General features: G+C 36.1%; 2 protein-coding genes across 3 annotated transcripts in view; both read right to left on the bottom strand.

Annotated features, from left to right (window-relative positions):
* Window positions 1-2,368, bottom strand: part of LOC145787812 (neuronal cell adhesion molecule-like) — a 50,738-nt gene extending 48,370 nt beyond the window's left edge. For both annotated transcript variants that reach the window (XM_082599642.1, XM_082599643.1), the window contains exon 1: window positions 2,255-2,368. In XM_082599642.1, the coding sequence (XP_082455768.1) occupies window positions 2,255-2,336 (82 nt within the window). In that variant the 5' untranslated portion in view covers window positions 2,337-2,368. The remainder of the gene's footprint in view (window positions 1-2,254) is intronic.
* A 10,409-nt stretch (window positions 2,369-12,777) lies between these two features.
* Window positions 12,778-20,098, bottom strand: LOC145787409 (uncharacterized). Its single transcript, XM_082599148.1, has 5 exons — window positions 19,765-20,098; window positions 17,241-17,360; window positions 16,598-16,735; window positions 15,672-15,916; window positions 12,778-15,265 (listed from the first exon to the last, which is right to left on the bottom strand). Exons 1-5 carry the CDS (start codon window positions 19,924-19,926, stop codon window positions 15,073-15,075), a joined length of 858 nt encoding a protein of 285 aa, XP_082455274.1. The 5' UTR covers window positions 19,927-20,098; the 3' UTR covers window positions 12,778-15,072.
* Window positions 20,099-21,433: the final 1,335 nt, after the last annotated feature.

Genomic DNA, 21,433 nt, shown 5'->3' with positions numbered 1-21,433 from the left:
GGCTTTCAAGCTTTTGATGGTCGAAAAGTCCTTCTTTGAGAGGTTACTACGTGTGTTTGTGACGGAAGGTGTTTTCAGAATGTCTTGGATCTTGATTGACGCAATTCGTAGCTTGTGTTCTAGTTCTTCACTCGCTTGCGGTGGTTTGTGAAGGTCATCGTTGCGAAGGAACCGTGGTATTCTTGTCGATGGATCGTCGTCGCCATTGGTAGATCGGTGCTTATTTTCAGTGTATTCTCTCCGTCGGGCTTGGTATGCCAGTTTACAGAAGGACGTTGTGATGCTCAGTATGGTTCGTTCGTCTGGTTGCTTCTTGATGGCAAATTTCGGTCCTTTCATGAGCAGGGTTCGTTCTTGGTCGTTGAGGGAATTTGATAGGTCAGTGATAGGAAGGGATGTCCCTTGATTGTTTGTCGTGGTCATGTTATGCGATTGGTCCTTTGGTAGTCTCCGGTTTAGTCTGTTTTTGTTGCGGCTTTTACTGTCTTTTCCAAGACAGTCTTTTCCAAGTTTGATGGTAATGATTGCCCAGTTTGTAAATTATTTTGTTTAAATCACCCAAGCCAGCAAACCAATCCTTCTTACAATGTTTCAACAAGTGTAGATGTTGAAACAATGTAAAAAAACGATTGATTTAGACTACTATGCAAAAAAATGTCTTGTGGTGAGATACAATTATGGCCAGCTGATTAATTTACTTCTTGAAAGGATGAATTGCTGTGGACTCCTGTAAACGTGAATGTGTTAATTAACTTTAATTATTGATTCGATTGAAGCGTCAGCTGCAAACCCGCGAGAAACAGCTGCGAATAGCAAGTACAGCTAGCAAAATTTGTCTGACTGCGTATGACTTCTCGATAAGACCAGAAGCATTTATCTTAAACGTTGAACGAAAGGAAATGCAATCAAATGCATATGATCGGATGTCGTCCTAAATTTTAATGGAAAATTTTCTAAAATTGATAAAGGCATAAGTAATGTGCTTTCACATGTGTTCGTATTCACAATCTTGATGATGAAATATAGACTAATGTACACAGTGAGTAGTAGGCTACGGAACGAAAATTTTGCTTTAATTCTAGGCTACAGATTGCAAAATATGGTTTTAACACACCACATTTAAAAAAAAAACGATTTAATGTTATCAATTTATTTATTGTTCATTTTTTCTTGGTTCTCAACTCAACTGTTGCTTCAACCATGCTTCAACACAATATGTTGTTAACAAAGTTTCAACAATTCCAATCAGCTTATGTGAAGCTGTTTGGAAAAGCATTTTTTCATGGAATTGATTAGTACGTCATCAAATGGACAGCATTAAAACATCTTAATATCACTTTTGAAATCATTATCAGGAAAATGCTTTAAAAACTTCATTAAAATAAACGAGCAACACGAAATATCGATTTACCATGGCTTGCTCTCTTGCAGCAGATGTCGTCCTTCGTTACAAAATCACGTAATAAACTCGACTTACAAGCAGCATGATTGGCATGTTCACTCCCAGGTGGAAGTTTGTCTGTTTTATATTGACATAACGTCTTCAGACGTAAAATCAATGTAAAAAAGTGATTTGCCATCTGGGAGTGCAGTTGTAAGATTTTATGGCTCTTTAAATAAAGTTGTTTGCTTAATAAATCAAATTAGAAATAATTTTTTTGTGCTTTTAATGCAAATGCATAGTTTAACCACACGGTTGGGCATAATTTTTATTTCTGGTCAATTTCTTAGTAAAATGTAAATAACACACTAAATGATACAGTTTGTGATTTGGCTTTTAATCAAAACTTAACTTTCAACTGTTTACACTAAAAATCAATAAGAAACTTGGGGAAAATTTGTCCTTTAAATTCTTGTAAAGTTAAGTAGCAGTAGCCTACCTAAAGTAGCCTCTCAAATTGAACAAAGTTTTGACTCTGCGCTATGTGAGAATGAACGTTTTTTTATGATCTTGAAGGTTAACGTTGAAAGGTATACAGTAGGTGCAACTGCAAACCATAAATCGATATTTTCAATACCAAGCCATTCACTACATTTCTTAAAAGCTATGTTTCAGTGAGCTAAGACATTGCAAAATCAACTCTAGGCTATTTAATCTCATCAGATTGCTGGCATAAAGTATTCTACACAAATAAGTTTGAGTACAGACATTTATAAAAGCCAGTTTAGGGGCATTGGTTATACTAAACAAGAAAAAAATTGAATGATTAAAAAATATTTATTTTAGTCAATTTCTATTTCGGCCACATCTTACCTTGTTCCGGAATATTTAAAGATTGAATTGAGTTTGCCAAGACCAAAATAAGCAATGACAAAGTGCACCATACAGAACCCATGTTGCTTCTTCCAATTGAGTGTTAAACCTTGAATTTCTATAGCACTGTTAGCATTTAAACCTTTTCAGATTCTTTCAACGGTAAGGTAGGCTATTGTAATGGCAGTCAACAAAGGTAAGTCAACTATAGATTCTGAAAAATATTGTTTACATGATAAGAATTCACGTCTGCAAAAGTTCACACACATTAAACAGTCTGTGAATTTAAAATTCTATACAGATAGTGCAAAAATAACTTTCTAAGTACTTAATAAACACTCACTCGTAAAAATCACATTTTTAAGTTTCTAAATCTAACACATATTGTTGTGCACGTAAAGTTTTTTTCACACCCATAGGCCTATATGTTGTCAGTCAGACCTAGACCTGGTGCAAGAAAACTAACTTAAACTTGTTACTTCAATAACATTGTTTTTCTGAGTTTCACTTATCAAAGACCCTGTTTGTGTAAATCAAACTCGTGTTTTTCTCATGAAGCTTCTATATTGGAACTAACACTAGTCCGACTCCAAGCTTGAGGATAAAAAATCGATTGCGTTTATCGCTGAGCTGATGTGCACAGTGCACACCAGCCAGGAAATATAGCGATTGAATTATTCATAAGCTTTTTTTGTATTTGCTGAAGTTTGCGGCGTAGACCCAGCCAGAGAGAAAACTTACAAAAGGATCACGAATCTACCCAGACAGCTGACGGGAAAGTATAAGAAAAAGCTCGATTTAAAAGTCATGAACATTTTACTGATGTTCAATATCATGAAATACTGAAATGAGTAAAATCCAAACGTTTAAATAAATAGGACTTTGACCAATAGCTTTCAAGAAAACAACAATGGTTTCGTGGACGACTCTTTAATGATGGCGTACAGTTTTTTTTGTTTTTTTTCCAGGTGTTTTAGCATTTCTGTAATCGTTTAGCCAGGTTGCAAAATTTGTCTTTTTTCTATTGATTCAACGTCTACATTATCAATATAAAAAGAAAGTATTTTGCTAGTTGTGCAGTTACCATAGCGACAAGCAGAAAAAACATAAACAGAAACCCCTTGAATGATATTTACAAAAGCAGTAAGAAATGAAACGTAGCCTACGTTGATAAATATTTAAAAATGTAAATGTCTTTATATTTCCTTATAGATTTCATTTGACACAAGTATTTGCTACCTTGTTTCAAAAGCTCCTTGAAATTAAATTTCGACTCTAGCATAAAACAATAAACTAGCAACAGTCCCAGACTTCAGTCAATGCTTTCCTTAAACATGATGTCTTCACTCATATTAGCCATGCCCATAGGTCTACCATCTCATACTAGCCATAGGGCCATATGTTGATTATGAATTATTCAGTGCCTGAAAGTTACTTTGCAAAATCTGCATAGGTAGCTTATGGCGTATCCTTAGAAATACACGCCCTTCTCTTCTACGCTATATGCAGCAGTGTGGATTTGCTTAAATTCCTTAGCTGCATTCAATGGCGTAGCTAGGGAATGTGCCGCCCGGGGCGGATTCACATTTTGCCGCCCCTTCAAGAAAAAGCATGTGAAAATGAAATGCGTTTTTTTATCAGATTATAATCAAAATCAAAAATCGTAGTCTGAAAGTGCCGCCCCCAAACGTGCCGCCCGGGGCGGTCCGCTCCCCGAGCTACGCCACTAGCTGCATTACAATGTTTGATCAGATATTATAGCGCAAGTTTTCGTCACCTTGATTGGATGACATTTTTAAATCCAAACGTATCCTTATTAAACCGACCATGCCAGCTTAGCTTGTTACTTTGAAAAATTTAATGAGTTTTAGTGAAAATAGCATCATTTATTCATTTTTTTACATTTACCCATTCAATATCGCTATTAGTATCTTAAAGGGAAATTTGACTTTCAATAAAACCATACTGTTCAATGTTCATATCGACAGAATTGCTGCTGAGGTTGAATTTTTAAACAACAGTTTTTTATCAATGCATCTTCCATGTTTGCTCCATGGATGCACAAGTCACCAGTAAGACAAAATGCTATCCATGAATGCTCATGTCTGCTGCTGTTTAAAATATTTGCTACTCCACATGGCTGCTGTCTCAATATTCTGATGCATATTTAAGATTACTCAACAAGACGACTGGTAACAAAAGATTATTATTCATTGTCAGAGGCTGGTTTAGGCCTGGCATCAGAGATTTCGGATCTACCTTTACCAAGATCCTGATCCAATCTTGATCCGACAAGTAGCTACAAGTTCTGTTCCGACGGTTTTGGAAATTTAAAAGATTCTGTCCTGATCTTGCCGATTTTTAATGACTCTGTGGACATCTCTGCTTCCGGGTCACCTCATAACACGGTCCTTAATCCTTTGAAAAAGTAAATTCTAAATGGCATACCAATGTCGTTTTGAACTCGGGTGCATAGTGCAAACCGAAACTGTAGCTTATTTCATGCCATGCATAGGCTGCACATAAAAAATAAAAATCTGGTAAGTTGGCCCATGATTTTATATGCTGTTTTCAACATTTGATCTGCTCTGAAAACTTTGAATCCTGTCCTGATCCCACTTTTGGGCAAAAATTAAAATCCTGTCCTGATCCTGCCAATTTTTAATGACCTGTGACCATCTCTGTCTGGTATCAATGACAATCCCGGGCCCAAAACAAGACACCGTTAAAAACACTTCTTAAAAAATTAAAGAGGGAAAGATTGATAACATCAATGAGGAAATAGGTCAAGAAAATGAAATAGGCTATTTTCTGACAGGTGTCAAACCCACAACAGTGCTTGATATGAACGACTTGGTTAAATGTCTTGTACTACAAACGAAGTTATTTTCATACGAGTCAGTTCAATCATAAAACAGCTAAAAATCGATTTCGATCAGCTAGCAGCTAGAGATCATCTTCAGTTAAGCTGAAAGCGAACAGCATAAAAAATTAAATGATGAAGGTGAGAAAGAATGATAAACGTTTCACTCTTGCTTACGTTAAAAAATTGATGGAAAAGACTAACAACCAAAGGCGAATTAAATGAAAAATGGTACGAAAGAGTATGGTATAGAATTGTACCATCATAAGCCTAACCAGGAAACATCAACAATACGGTATTGCAAAATATTGGTTAAATTGACAAAAAGGATAAAGTCTGCGCTCCGACAAGGTGCCTATTCTAGCAAATATAGCGACGAAAAGACTTAACTACATCAAAAGATATCCATGAGGTAACCTGACAACCACCTGCATAAAAAAATATTTTTACTGACTAAAATTGCAAGATGCAAAGGTAGATATTATCAGGGCCTCCAAGAGCCCTGCCGGGCCCCGGTGCAGATGTTGCTGCCGGGCCCCCAGCGCAACATGTCACGTGATATCTCACCAATCACAAGCAAAATTTGCGGTGCGCGTTCTTACAAAGGATAAATTAGGTTAAAGTATTAACACTCTATTATTTCACAAACAATGCACTATTGTAAATATAACTTTAAATTCACAGATACACACTAGTTATACACAAAGATAAAATGCTAAAACACTACAAACAAAAACTTGTATTTTGGATATTTTTTTTAGTCCTGGGCAAAGATCAAAACCCTAACCTTTCCTTACTCTAACCCTTCCTAACTCTGGCAACACCTGATTGTAACCATGGCAACAAGTGGGTAAAATCAGCCATTTCGAAAATAAAAATTGCAATACTATCCGACATGGCTGACATAGCATTGCATATGTGTGTTTACAGCTTTACATTAACATACAATTCCATTTCTGACCTTGAAATCTGCAGAGACTAGGGCAGCAAACTTAGGATGAATGCATTGCTATTGTTCATGACATTAAGAATACCAACTTCAATATAAGAAGTACCAACTTCATATAAGAAATACCAACTTCAAAATATTAAGAAAATATTACGCAAAATTGACTTTAACACTCAAATTTAAACATTTTATTGCCCCCCCCCCCCCCTGAACGCAAAAAATGAAAATATTGTTGTTCTAAAAAAGGGCATACCCATGAGGAGGCCCATTCAAAATACAAAACTAATATTTTATGCAAAATCGACCTGAGCACGCAAATTTAAACAGTTTGTCGGGCCTCCCTAAACCAAAAAAATTGAAAATTCTGTAATTTCAAAAAAGGGCATAGCCTAGGCTACCCATTAGGGGGCCCCATTCTACATACGGAACTAATATAAAAACAATATTTTATGCAAAATCGTTGAAATCAATCTTTTTATCGCGTGAATTTAGACATTTTGTCGGGCCCTCTTGAACTCACCGGGCCCCGGTGCAATGCACCGGTTGTCCCCCCCTCTTGTGGGCCCTGGATATTATCCTACACGCCCTGCAAGTGTACCTATAAGATATATTCAAACGGCAGAACCACAAAAAAAACATAAAAATAGGAAATTTGAGGAAATAGGCTACAGTAGGTAGTTTTTTTCAAAATGCAAGACTTATCTCCAAAATAAAATGGTTTTGATGCAAACACACTATAGAAAAAAAAACTATGGCTTTGTTTTCTAGAACTTTCCGCGCCCCTTGGAAAAGTTTCGAGTTTCTATAAGGTTATCCTGGACCTAGGTCTAAAAGAACTCTTTGGACTCCTCTGTCTACTCCATTGCTCATTGTTTTTGACATTTTTTTCGGTGAACCAAACAAATAACCATGCAAAAGCATACTCTATCGTGGCAAATAAATCGATTCTTTTAATTTTGAAACAAACAGGTTTGAACCGATTTAGAACGTAAACTTACGGAAATCAAATTGAATGAGTACTAAAATAATTTATTGTAAATAGCCTGCAATTGTATTGTACAATCACTACACATTCAACGTCACTTTACAAACCTTCAAGATCTCTTGTTCAAAATGGACAACAAACGTAATAAAAGTAGTTGCGTGACGAACAATGCAGTGAAATTATGCATGCTTTGCTATTATCTAGGAATAGCAAAAAGAGAAATGAATGACTGCACAGTGTCTGAAACTGATTTAAATACAAATTTTCATTCCAAACAGTACAGATGACGACTAAAATTATTTACTTTAAATATTGCAAAATCTCACGAATTGTGATGAAGTTTGGAGAGTTCACGTTCATTGTTACAAAACTAAAGCTCATTATCGAAACACATGACACTCACCAGTCTAAATGCGCAAGCTAGGCTACCAGTACCACCCAGTCAAAAAGTACCGATATTAAATGCACTGCGTTTTGACAAACCCAAGCTTCTAACATTATTTGTAAAATCATATATGAAATACCAGTAATAATAATAGTTGGTACTGGCAATTATATCAAAATCCAACATCTTTCCATTGATTCAACGTCTGCAAAATGATGTTTTTTGCTGACTGGGTTATAGCAGGGGTGGGCTACCTGTCTAAACAGTCAGTTTTTTCATTATGCTCTGTAGATAACAAGACTAAGCTGTGACTCACCATAAGGCTAGTATTAAGGTAGGCTCCAGTACTAGATTCATGCTGAAAACATGCTGATTAAGTAGCATTCTGCTGAAAACACTTGGTTGCGAAGGCTAGCCCCCCCCAAAATAAAACAATAACATGCAATTTCTCATGTTTTGCAAAAAAATCTCGCTTGCTTTACTCGCTCAATTACAATTCACTTTACCGATCGCATAAATAAGCATGCATTTGTACTTGCAACAGAACTATAAAAAAGCAGAAAGTTTTTCATGTGCCTCCCAATTACTGAGAAAATAATGAAATATTTCGAAGCGAAATTGTTACTCAACTACTTAACTGTTAAGTCTATTTTAATGTTAATAAAGGCCACGAGGTAAAATGTGCCTTGTATAGCCCAGTATAGGAGAAATTAGGAACACTTCGGATAGAGTTTCGAATTTGACTCCATGTTAAATGTTGTGTTGTTAGCCTACTCAGTTATGTCTTATTATGGCTACCGGTTTTCATCTAGGGCTCAAAGTAGCCTTATGCTATATTTTCCTTCGAGAAAATGCTGCTCGGTTTGCTGTTGTGCCTTTTTTATATTGAAACGTATGAATCTGTCCAGAAATGCATTTAAATTATTTATTTTGAGTTTGCTGTATAGAATAACATTTGGGGTGGGAAGACAGAAGTAAACAATAACTTGTTTGTTATTGCCTTTCACTCACGTTATTCTGAGTCTTTCGAGATTTGTCTACGGAAAAACGGCATCAATTCAAATCCTTTACAGCCAGAGGGCTGTTTGAAAGAATTTGTTTCGAAATATTTCGTTTCGACGCAAATGTCATATATAGTTTTCGTAATAAAAGTAACTTTGTTTCGTTGTGAACTCAAACAAACGGGAAAAGCAGGAACATTTCTGAATGTAGAAAGCAATCTGAAGTTTGAATTGGGTTGCTAGTAGCCTTACGCAATGTTCTTATTACGATTATAGAGCAAACAAATGTTTCGAAGCGAAAGGAATTTTTGTTTTGCTTTGAACTTTTTTCTTTTGCGAAGAATTTCATTCCCATAAAAAATGCATTGAACAGCTTCATTACAAATTTAAAAAATATTGATGGTGTCAATTGAATATCCATCTCAACCCCAAGCTGAAAATTTACAACTTCCAGAAACAGCTGGATTTCGAACAAATGCAAATTTCCATTTTCGTGCAAACTACACAGACCAACAGCTCATCCACCTAAAAACGTGTAACTTTTACATCGCTTCAACGTTGTATGACGTTGAAACAAATATAAGAAAATAACAACTTTTCTACATAATAAAAGCTACTGGCAAAATATACCCTGACCTGCAATGCTGAAGCACAACTGAGAGATGTGAGCAACTGCAGCGGTTGAAAACTGTGTGATGTTTTTTCGCGACTTTACCTTGACAATCAAAACAATTAAATTACTCAACCATAAACTAAACAACTGCATTTGCAGTCAACCTCCGTATAAACGGCCTGGCAAATATCGCATTACCTAGTTTTTTGGACGGTTGTTGATTTTGAAAAGACAAACGTGATCGTAGAAAGAACAAATTTGAAAATTTATTGCTCAATGTCGTTTTTTTTTTTTAAACTGAGCAAGAAGAAAATTGGTTTGAAATTTCCTTCAAATTTTCACTTTTAAGATGTTAGACCTCGTGGAAAATAATTTATTGCTTTAACGTACATATTATACTGTCCTGGGTCTGTGCAGTGACGTTGACTTCAAAAAAGAAACAATAAGAATTGTATGCACCGTCAGGACATTATTCACCGATTAAGAAAATCTGTCGATTAAAAAACTTAATCCGGGTACTGCTTTTTTTTATGACCAAATGTAATCCGCTGAACTGGTTCTCAATTATTTAATCAGACTGTTAGCTTAATCAGCCGCTGTTGGTGGATCAAACCCTAACGTCTCGTAATTATGCTCTTTGACTTTGTTCTGTTTAACTAAAGGTTTTGAAAAACCGACAGGCTTGCATCTACATTAGTCGTAAATAAACCAAAAAGTCTCAGAATTATTATTTTCTGTTCAAATAACTATAAAGTTAATTAATCGTTTGAAAACAAAGTTTTAAAAGTCAAAAAAATTGTGTGTAATTTTCTTTCACTACGTAAGTTATAAGTACCAATTAGACTCAATAGACTGTGTTCTACAAAAGGTGACTTACGCATTTCACAAAGACAGCTGTTTGTAATAAAAAATTAATTCCCAATTCTCCATTTTACAAAATTAAACCGCACAAAAGCTCCAAGTTCAAAAATCTGATAAAATGATTTTCGTCTAGTATTCCCGCTTTCACAGTTTCGTTCCGGTAAATAAAAAAAGATTGGTTGCATACAGTAGAGTAGCCCAGTAGGCTGCCGCAAACCAGGCTTTGATAAACAAATTTCTCTCGATTGCTGTAAGCTACGTTCTTTTAGCCACTTGAATGTTAATGTTTTAACAGCACCATACTAATTTTACTATAACATGCAAAGCATAAACAATTTACTCTATTTCAAACCTCACACTTTCAGCATATTACATCTTCTCAGACGGCGGAAATGAAAAATCTGGGCAAATCAAAAATCTGCTAATTATCTTGTGAAATGAACAGTTTACCCGACAATAACGAAACAGCTCACACTTCTTCATCGCATCTGCACATCATAACAGAGCTAAATAACATTACTTTCAAGTGTTTGAAACTAATTTCTGAGCTAACTCAAGACTTTGAAGTTTCAACAATGCTCAAATACACAATCGGTCCTTGAAACACATGTCCTTGTGGTTTTACACAGCAATTGAATGTAAAGTAAAAAAAATACAAACCTGGTTATTGATTTAAACCTACTGTGGCTTTGATACAACAGTATGAAAATTACGCTTGAATAGCGCAAATTGACATTTTGAAACGTTGTATTGGAGTCATTTTTACTGATTGGAATCTTGAAGAGGGGTAAACAGACCAAATCTTCAACGTGTTGCTCAAAAACACACTGTGGTGACTGACAAAAGACTGTCGTTTTTATTCTGTTTGTTGCGGTTTGGTGAAAACAATCGAGCGATGTAGCAAACGGTAACAGACTCTTTCTTTCTGTTTTATAGCTGCTTACTAAAATAAAAGCCACCGTTTTGTTTGTATTTCCACAAAAGACTTTTATAGAAATGCCAGGTAGTAGGAATTCAAAATTAGCCTGCCTTATGTTTTATAAATAGCTATCAGATAGAGATAGAGTTTAGCTATCAGCATCAGATAGAGTTTTCTTTATACCTGAAATGGAAATTTTGTTTTTATGATCCCGTATTGTTCTGTGGAAGATTGATTAAAATAAATTCACTTCACTGAGGCATGCTTTCTCATTGGTTTAATGTCTACCCCACAAACACCTCTATAAACATGTTTTGATTGAGGATCTGAGCAACCCACCACCAGCAGGGGCGTAGTCAGTGGGTAATATCCTTTCCTCCCGAAATATTTTAAATAAAAGATTTTACACTCTGTTACAACATTATTTCACCAAGTTTTACAATTGATTTAGGCTGAAAGTACTCTCAGAACACGCAGTTTTAAAGCATTATTTTAGGGAAAGGCCCTCCAGACCCTTTGGGTGCTCCGCTTTCGGTGACTCGTTGCCGGGCGCACTCACACGTGTAATAATCTAGTAGTCTACTTATTTTCCTCCCCGAAATTTTGTGCTGGCAACGCCCCTGCCCACCAGCGATGACTATCATATAAGTCAGTAATTTAAAATTCTGCAATTGCGTAAAAATCGTCACGCTCGACTGACTTTACACGCATGTCTTTCTAACTTTGAATCAGAGATGACTTATATTCATCTATAGCAGAGGTGGGCAAACTACGGCCCGCGGGCCGCATGCGGCCCGAAACAACTTTCTGTGCGGCCCGCGAAAGCCTGAAGTAATTATATAAAAAAATAATCCTAAAATTGCTTTAAAATTTTAATTACTACATTGACTTAATTAAACTTTTTCTTCATATATTTCATCTTGATAAAGATAAATTATAGTCTTTTTGACGCATATTGTAGTAGTTTGTTTCCTCGGCCACATTGTGATCTTGTATGAATGCATGGCTATTATTAGTGTCAAAGCAGCTATTGCTAAACAGCCGATTACGTCACAATCAAGATTTCTAACTTCGGCCTGTCGCATGTAATTTGTTTAATTCGCTCAAAGTGTGTCTGGCAAAGTGTTATCTTGATGTGGGTTGTATTCAAATAAATAATTGAGACAAACATTTTTTATATCTTTTATGTAACACATGTATATAAAATCTCCATTTCTTTCGTCACTTTAAAACTAACTAAAAGCTTATGCTTTGACTATTTTATATTTTGGCTTATAATCTTAATTATACTATACTGCGGCCCTCGAACAAAATCAGATTCTGAATGCGGCCCTTGAGATAAAAAGTTTGCCCACCCCTGATCTATAGCCTTTTATCCCTGGGGATGCACCTAGGAATAAAAGGCTGCATCACCATCCACGCCCAAAAGCTGACTGAAAGGTACTAGACAACTGAGGATTCCAAATGCTACCACCTAAATGTAAAATGCCACATCAAAGCTTTAAGCAGGTTCAATTTGCAGGAAATTTTGCCCTTTTTTATTTGGTTTTGAATCTTTATCCTCGGACTGACAAAGCCTTGATTGGTTATTCCTGGTAGTTTCGCATACTTGTAGAGGCTCTTGACGCAGGGCCGGTTACCGAGATTGTCAGAGTGAAGTTTTCCGATTGTTGAAGTGTTGTTGCCGGGGAATTATTCCATTTACTAGGTGCCGCTGAATGGAGAGCAGTCCGGAAATGGGTTGCTCAAGCGCACACCTCGAGAGTCGAACCAGCGCCGCGTGATTTTGAGCCCAGCGCGTAACCACTGAGCTAACGGGACGGGGCTAACGTGGCGCTTTATTGCCAATGGAATAGGCTAAAACACAACAAATAGGGCTTACCCGCTACGCTCTCGATAGTTTTTGATTTATAAAATACTTTTATTGCAAAAGAATATGACGATGAAAAGTGGAGAAAGAAAGATCAGTTTACCATTGGAAACACGTTAGATAAAATTTGGCAATCGTGCAGACAACTCACAATCACACATTGTTCAGCTAAGTTAGTAGTCCATACGTCAGCCTATACTTGCATAACAGTTCATAATTACATGAAAAAATTGTTGTTTGTTAGCCAGCAGATCAATTTTTTTTACAATGAAACGAGGCATGCAAACGTTCGGTCAATGTAACAATTGCTAGCTGGATCAGCCTTCATGCAACACCAAACTACAGACTGTGCCAATTAATTCAAATGTGAAAACGAATGTAAAACTGACGCAATCAGACATAAAACAACTATTTTATAATACAGTGCTTCTCAACCCCTGGGTCGCCGTTTCATTTGGCTGGGTCGCTGTAAGATGTGGTAATAAAAGATAACGTCTCTTGAGCAAAGTTAAAACTGCCTACCAGTACTTTAGTTTTCGTAATTTTCACTGTTCAAACTACGCCGCAGGTTTCACTAGACGATTTTGCCACACGCATTTTGGATGAAGTGTACACAACAGTACATAATACACTGGGGAATTGTAACAGTTAATTGCTTCCAAAACCACACCAAACATAAAGATCGCGTCCCAGGAAATAGCATCATTTACTGTTTTGAATTAGTTACTGGAAGATACGAAGTTAAGGCTTTGACGATGTCCAGCTTGTCATAGAAAGGCATTTGGGTTCATTGATACGAAAATTTGATTATCCCTAAAATTGCAAAGGATTTGGAATGGATGCGCAATCCATTTACTATTGAAAGTATTGATGTTGATACCCGGCCTGAAAACTACAAAAGCATTTTTGAGTTTCAAGAAGAGTTTATTGACATTCAGTGCGACAGTGTAGCCTACTGATGAACTGTTTTAAGAAAGACACCCTTGGTCAATTTTGGACAAAAGTCAAGAATGAAAGGACTGTTGTTGGCACGCACGCAGTAAAAGCTCTCCTGCCATTTGTTACTACCTGCCTGTGTGAGAGCGGGTTTCTGCGCTTACATCAAAACAAAGGAGAGAAATTGTCTTCAGCCTGAAGATGACATGAGATTGGCAATGAGCAAGATAGCTCCAAATTTTGACAAACTTGTTGAAACAATACAAAGTCAAGGCTCGTATTAATTAAATTCGACATTTTGTTGTTATGTTTAATCGTGTTATATATGAGTGCGTGGCTCATTTTTTCATACTTACAAAACGTTGTGCGAAACGTAGTTTTAGAAATAGGGTCGCCAAATCTTCGCTATTAATTTAACCTTAATATTTGGATCGCCACAGATAAAGGTTGAGAAGCACTGCTATAATAGATAGTCATGTGGAGTACAAGCAGAAAATCAAACTTTTAAGAAAGCAAATTAGGCTTAACAAGAAAATGCAAATACGTAATGAAAAGGTATGCTGTAACAAGGATATCTTTGCCTTCCAGATAGGACGACTTTCAAATTTGAAAGATTTTCATAATCGGTAATTTAAATATCCCTGTTTAATAGCCTACGATTTTACCTTAGTTGCAGTATTCAGCCGTTTCGCAAGGTAAAGTTTATAGCATGACCATAAATTTAATAAACAAAAAAAGAAGCATAGGCTGTGATGAAAAAAGTGTGGTCTACGAGAAAATAAAATATTAACATTTTAGAAAAAAAATAAGCAGCAAGAAAGAAAACCAAACTCTTTTTCCTCTTACAGCTTATGCTTTTTTTGTTAAATCTAGGGTCATCTAATTTTTACTGTTTTGCAACTTGGCGTCACCGCTTTGCACGTTGCGAGCCGTAAAATGGGAATTTGAAGTTGCTGAAGGAGTAAAAAACAAAAGAGGTTAAAATTCAGTGGCGATTCTTCGTGATTGCACGGCATGCTTGTATTAAATTCAATAAAAACGAATAAATTTCTTCACTAAATAATATAAACAATTTTACCTTTACCTAAAAGAACAAAAATGAATCAAATATAATTCTTTAATATGAAGTATAGTTTCTTGTAAATTAATGAAAATACTTAATGGTGGAACATTTTTTCATGTTTGAAAACTCATTTCAAGTAGTACACGGATTTAAAATAACTTGGCAACACTGCATACTTCCCCTGCAAGTTTGCAATACAAAGCGTCACTATCAATTGGCCTGAGCCGCTTACGTCATAAATTTAAGAAAACAATTCCGTGTTTGAACTGCTTTTAAGCTAAAAGCAGACATAAAATACTTTTGGCAGATGATTCTCCTACAGCTAATATACAAAGACAAAAAGCAAAGTTGAACAAAGCGCATCGAATGGATACTAAATCTGCAAGTTTAAATACGGCAACGCATATTCAAACGTCCGACCTAGCCTTCGCAGACTTTCTTCAGATGCTGCAGCAAGATCAACCGCTACCCCGCGTACCCGGAGACGGGCTAAACTTGCTTCAGTGACGTCACGGCAATCAGCAACATGCAGCCTTTTTAAGTGTTTGCAATATTCTCCTACGGCCCTGTAAAATTTAGAATAAGAAAAGTTAGATTTCATTTGATGTTGTCAAGGTAAAAAAGTTCCATTTTTTCATCTTTGCGTGGGCTAATTGACATTTATACCACAAGGATTTTAACTGTGCTCAGGGTTCCTTTGTTTTTCTAGACCTAAACAACGGCACTCACTCGTATGGTTCAACGAAACAGTTTGCAAACTGCGTTGTGATGTAATTCAATCACTATTCATGTGAACTTGTCAAGACGACTTGAAGAAATCAAATAACTTCCACCTGATCTTGCAACCTTTGCGACGCACGCAAGCAGCAAAACTAAAATCAAATACTGTATCATGTTCTAGTAGTCCAAATGCGTTACGTTTACCAAAAACTTATTTTTATACAAAAAAAAATAAAATAATAAAAACGTTACCTGATTCCATCGTTGGTGACTCGCCAGCACCCTCTAACGGCCAAGGTGGAAAGATTAGGACAAGAAGTGGCGACAGAGAGCACAGCAACATCCGTGATAGAATAGATGTTAGACAACGTTAAAGATACCAAACCCGGGCAAGAGTTGGCACAGCAAACGATGCAGTCATCGCGCAAGTCCCAACATGATGTGACATCTATATCAACCAAGTGAGGATTGTTACACACCAATAACTTGAAATTCACCTACAAAGCAAAAGTATTTGAGTATTACAGGACTATTCCCTGTTAACACAAGTTCATGTAACAAATCAACATTGAAAAGCCTACATTCATAACTCGAAAATAAGCACAAAAAAGTAAAGGTGGTGCCATAATCAGATACCGAGACTCGAGAGGTGAGAAAATAAGGTTTTTATTGTACTAATATTTTGCAATGTAAAATGCTATTTCCACATTGTGATCCGTTATCTTTTGCGATCTCTCACCACATCTTTTGCGATATGTCATATGTGCAATGTGCATAACATATTTTTAGATCCTACCAAATATACACTGCAGATGGCAAATCAAAACACGTATGACATTGCATTTAATTACAAGATTCGAAAATTTGTAATATGACTAATAGTAATAATTAACAAAGTCAACTGGGCCGATAACCTGAAAAAATATCAGCGACGAGATATATTATATTTTATCAAGTACGGATTTACTTTATGGGACAAGCAGGTTTTATTTTATAGCAACTTAGAATTAAGTTTCTCGGCAGCCGATTTGTAGCAAGAATTGACAGCGATAGACACGTGTTTCGCCCATGAGGCTGGGCTCATCAGTATCGCACCGTATTCTAGCCACAAATTTATTCGACCACCGCTTTACCAGTCAGTTTAACTCTTAAGTGTTGAAACAAGCAAACAAGCTTACAGTGTCTACCCAGTGGCAGCCGCTCAATGAAATTCTAACCAGCAAATGGCAGTGTTGAGCAAGAACAGCTAAGCTTTCTTTGGTGAGTTGTGTGTTGCGGCTGAGATCAATATTGGTCAAAAATTTACTTTCGCTGACCTGAAAAGATGAACTAATGACTTATCAGCTTTAACATTTCTGTTGTCACACAGGAGAATATTGCAAATCTAATAACAAACAATAGTGCATAAAGTACAATAAGTTTCTGACGAAAATACATCATATTCTCTTTTTTAGTGTAAGCTCATGGTTAATAACTTTCAAAGCACTTCAGAAAGCCTTTCACAGCTTATATGTTTCAGCAACAAACGGAAACTTCACTCTGTCAAATTCGGTCACCGGCCTGCGTTAGTGGTTCAAAGCCTTTAGTTTACACATATGCAAAACTGCCAGAAATAAGCTGGTGAAAGAGCTTTCTCAGTCCAAGGTGAAAGATTCTCACAATCGATCAACATAGAGTAAAAATTGTCAGCAAATTCTAGTGTTACAGCCCGACAGAAATTAATGCTAATTGTGCTGACCCTATGTCCATCAACATCAGACTCTTACAACAATACAAGACGTGGCTTTAAAGTTTTGAAATCCTATAATTGTGAACTCTTACCACAGGAATGAAAAGTTGGTCAGTGAGCCAGTATGAAGCTCCAGGCAAGAGCAATTGCTGTAGAACTGTGTTTTCTTCAGTAATTAACTTGAAAGCATTTCCATTCAATTTCTTGCATACCTGAAACACAAAGCCAAAAAATAACATAACATGACCACCTGGAGATGCGGCCTGATTTGTCACATTTTGCAAATTTTGATTACAGCTACTGCTGGTGTTTGACTGACATTTTCTGAGAATTTTTTACTTTTTGCTGTCTCCTAATGATATAAAAGCTTTTTGTTGCCTTGTGGAAGCAGTAGAAAATGAGAAAAAGTAAGTTGAAAAACACTGAATCAGACTGTTATTGAAAAATTAACAGTCTGACTAAAATCTTCAAAATCAAATTTTTATTGTTTTTTAACATCTGAGGATGTTAAAACCTATTGTGTCATCTGGGGAAAACAGTACAGAAAGCGTAAAAATATAATTTTTAGAAAAATTTAGTTAAACATTCGCAAAAAGTTAATAAAACCTGGAAATTTCTGCAAAATGTGACAAATCAGGCCGTATCTTTAGGAAGCCATGCATGACCCTTACTTTTTCAAAACTACTGTACTAAGTGTACTTGTTACAAAATACAAAGTTGAGTGTGTAAATTTCCAAATTTTCTTTTCAAAGCAAAGATATATGACAGATTGACAGCTCTCATATGTTAGTACTACTACCCAAATTATAATGGACATTACATTGGAAACAACTCTTGACCTAGTAATTTCATGAAAGACATAACAATATTGGAAAACACTTCAGTTTAGTTTATTCGTTGTGCAGTAGTTAATGAGAAGAATAATGTACAAACACAAATGGCAAATACCAAATAGTAATTTACATAACAAAAATGGCAGCAAAAGACCAAAAGGTCACCAAAGTCAGCTGCCACTTTACTATATAACACGGCAATAATTGCAACTTTGCAAGCCACCACAGTTCAGTTTCTGTTTTCTGCCGCAAATAAACAAAAATATGCAAGAAAATACACAAATAAATTGAAGCTGGTGGCTTATAAAAAAAAGTTATAATATATGCTTGGTACTATGATAGGTCTATTTCAAGTAATAAATGGAGCATATATGCAATATGAGAGTTACAGTAGCATACACAGAGGAGGGATGCATTGGGTTTTGTCTCTTGTTTAAAAAAAAAGTACGTTAACGAAGTGGAGTAAGAAGTTTAAATGTTATGAATAGCACTGTCAAACAAATAACAATGTTGTTATAGACCAGGGTCCAGGGGTCACCAACTGGCGGCCCGCCACGCTGTTATGTGCGGCCCGCGGAAGGTATCAGCGCACAAGTATAACCAAAAATACTTTTCTTGAGGAGTTAAATAGCATGAAGGCAAAAAATAATTTCCTGGAAGCATATTTTCGCTTTGCATATGATTCCACCGACCAACCAATCAGATTGTAGTTGTAGGAGGGGGGTCGCTTAAAGTTTCCAATGCGATGTCCAGCCACATTGTCCCAGTGGTTGATTAAAATGTCTGTTCTCGAATCTCGAAAATGTCTGTGAGAATAGGGTTGCTTATTTTAAGTTTGTAAACGTCCAGTAAACACTAGTGTGCGTTTCACCGTTATTGAGTTTCACAAGCACTGTTCCTTTATGCAAGTTTTAGTTGGCAAAATAGGTCGGTGTGCCAACTCAATTTATTATAAATTGGCAAAATATTATATATAAATTTAAAAACTTTTTCTGGTATTGTGAAAATATTTAGCTTAGTACTGCAAAATGTTGTTAATCAACAATTCTTGCCATGCTGATAAGCACTGCAAGTGACATTTGTCTAATAATCAAGGAAAGACGGTTTTATAAACTCTCACAAAAAGGATGAAAAACCAACTCATTGCTTTTTTAGAGGGAACACTGTTCATGAGTTACAATAGAAATGTTTTTTCGGTGATTTCCACAAGCGTTTGTTTCATGGTGCCTGGTTACTTTCTCCCTGTTATTGGAGCCTTTTTTCGGTGATATGTTTGCAGGTCACTATTGTTGCTTGTATTGCGATATGTCAAACATTTCCATGTTTACTGAAACTGTTAATGGCAAGATATCTTTTGTAAAGCGAAGTGACAACACCACTCTTGCTTGGCGATGAATATTCTGATAAAACTGGTCACCTCGCTATAAGTGCGCAAAACAAGTGGTCTTGTTTATTAGGCAATGTTAAAGAAGTCAAAAGTGTTGTTAAAGAAGCTTGGCCTGGCAGTAGCGTTGTTCGACTAATTTTGTTCCTGCGGTATTCTAAGATGAATATTAACAACATGTAATGCTGGTTACTAGGTACAAAATCCGTTATTTTCTAGCATAAGAATCAACCTACCTAAAATTTTATTAGTGCGGCCGCCACAGCTCTCCTAAGTACCAAAGTGGCCCGCATGCAAAAAAGGTTGGTGACCCCTGTTATAGACTCATCAAATACTAAATCCATGGCTCAATGCCCCCCTCTCAGCGTACACCACTAGAAAGATATAAAGTTGATGTACTTCTGTTAAATCCATTTTAGAACACTGTTTGAAGTATTCTTTTATGAGGTAGTTGTATTTTCTTGAAATCAACCTCATGATAAACAATTCTTTTATTGATAAATGACAAAAAACTTTTGGAAAAACTATATCATAAAAAGGTAAATTACTTATTATGTCCATCTTTAGGTTGTGAAAATATTAATTAACTTCAAGCCTGAAATATAAAAACATTACCAAAAAATAAACTTATATTATAAATAAGTAATATTAAAAAATCTGTGCTGTGAGACTATTTACTTCAAATGCAAACTGACTTGCTACTGGAACAGAAGTATTTTCTGTTTTCGTAAGTTAATCCTTCAGACTCAAGTTACAAACCCCGAGATTGTACCTTTCCAGTCCTTATCTAAGGGAGGCTATGGTTGTGGCTAGAGATGTACCGATATATCGGTATCGGTGATATCGGCCATTTTTTGAGTATCGGTATCGGTATCGGCAAAATTTGGCCGATACTGTGGCCGATACTAAACACGGAAAAAAAAGGCTTTTGCTGCGGATTTTCTAGAGAAGCAAAGATATAAATTTTTTATAGTAGTAACTAACGTCACATTGATGTAGAAAAATAACAACCTGTTTAAATTTTTGATAGTCACACTCCCATGACTTCTTGCGCGCAAGTTTTAACATTGGTTGCTTAGAGTGATTCTTTCACTTAAACAAAACATTTTGTTTCAGCGGTTTTGCGTTGTTCGATTCTTAAATTGTGTAAGGAGACTCAATTTCTCCAATATTTATCATTTGTGTTTCTTTTTTACTCTCAGCAGAGTATGAAACTTGTAAAAGTTTTTCATCCATACAACGTCATTATTGCGTTCATAAACGTAGTTGCACTGATGAGAATTTAATATTCGAAAACGCGTTCTGCAACACTGTTTTTTGCACTCTGCAATGCCTGATGCAGATTTATCTGTAGATTTCCATCACGCATTGAAGCGGTGATCTGATAATGAAATTTTCTACGGTTCGAGAAAAAGTTTTCTCTGCCTATAAAACGTTGAATGGTAGTTTAATTAATTATTTCTGAAAGTTCCTTGGTTTCATATTATCTGAATTAAATTATTATATCTGAAATCGGCATAATAACGTGACATCATCTAAACGTAACAGAAATAGCGAAGAGCAAGTATCACTATAAAAAAAAAACACAAAAATGCAACGCAAATAGGCAACATCAAAAGACATGGATGTTCTTTGACTTGTCAGCAGCAAGTGGTGATAACTGTGGCTGTGGGAGTTTGTTGCGCAGCCTACTTAGCCTACTCTGACATTGTTTAAGCTTGATGAGTTTATTACAACGAAAGGTGGAAATTAAATCACAAACTGATAGAACCAGCTTACTAAAAACAACCAAGTTACATGTTTTTTTTAAACGTTTAGCAACGTAAAAACGATGCAAAATTATACATTTTTGCTACCTTGGTAGTCTTGGCCTGGCAAAAGCTTCTCAACCAAACGACAAGCGCCCTTAAGGGTAGAACCTTTGACATACTGATATCCAGTGATGTACGCGCATACAAAAAATATTGACGCCGTTAGCGCAACCGCAAACGTTCGAAAAACTATACGCCGCATGCGTCAACGCAACTTGTAAAAAAAGTTGGCGGCGTCAGCGTTAGCGCATACTCTA

The sequence above is a fragment of the Aplidium turbinatum genome, chromosome 18, assembly GCF_918807975.1.
Source record: "Aplidium turbinatum chromosome 18, kaAplTurb1.1, whole genome shotgun sequence".
Taxonomy (NCBI): Eukaryota; Metazoa; Chordata; class Ascidiacea; order Aplousobranchia; family Polyclinidae; genus Aplidium; species Aplidium turbinatum.
The sequence above is the reverse complement of the archived record's forward strand: the minus strand, read 5'-3'. Positions and strand labels throughout refer to the sequence as shown.

Bases quoted from the DNA above. Each gene is read 5' to 3' on its own strand.
- LOC145787409 (XM_082599148.1), bottom strand. From the start codon at position 19,926: ATGGACATAATAAGTAATTTACCTTTTTATGATATAGTTTTTCCAAAA. The intron at 16,736-17,240 runs GTAAGAGTTCAC...TCATCTTTTCAG, and splicing joins ACCAACTTTTCATTCCTGTG to GTCAGCGAAAGTAAATTTTT. The intron at 15,266-15,671 runs GTAACGTTTTTA...TAAATTTTACAG, and splicing joins GTCACCAACGATGGAATCAG to GGCCGTAGGAGAATATTGCA.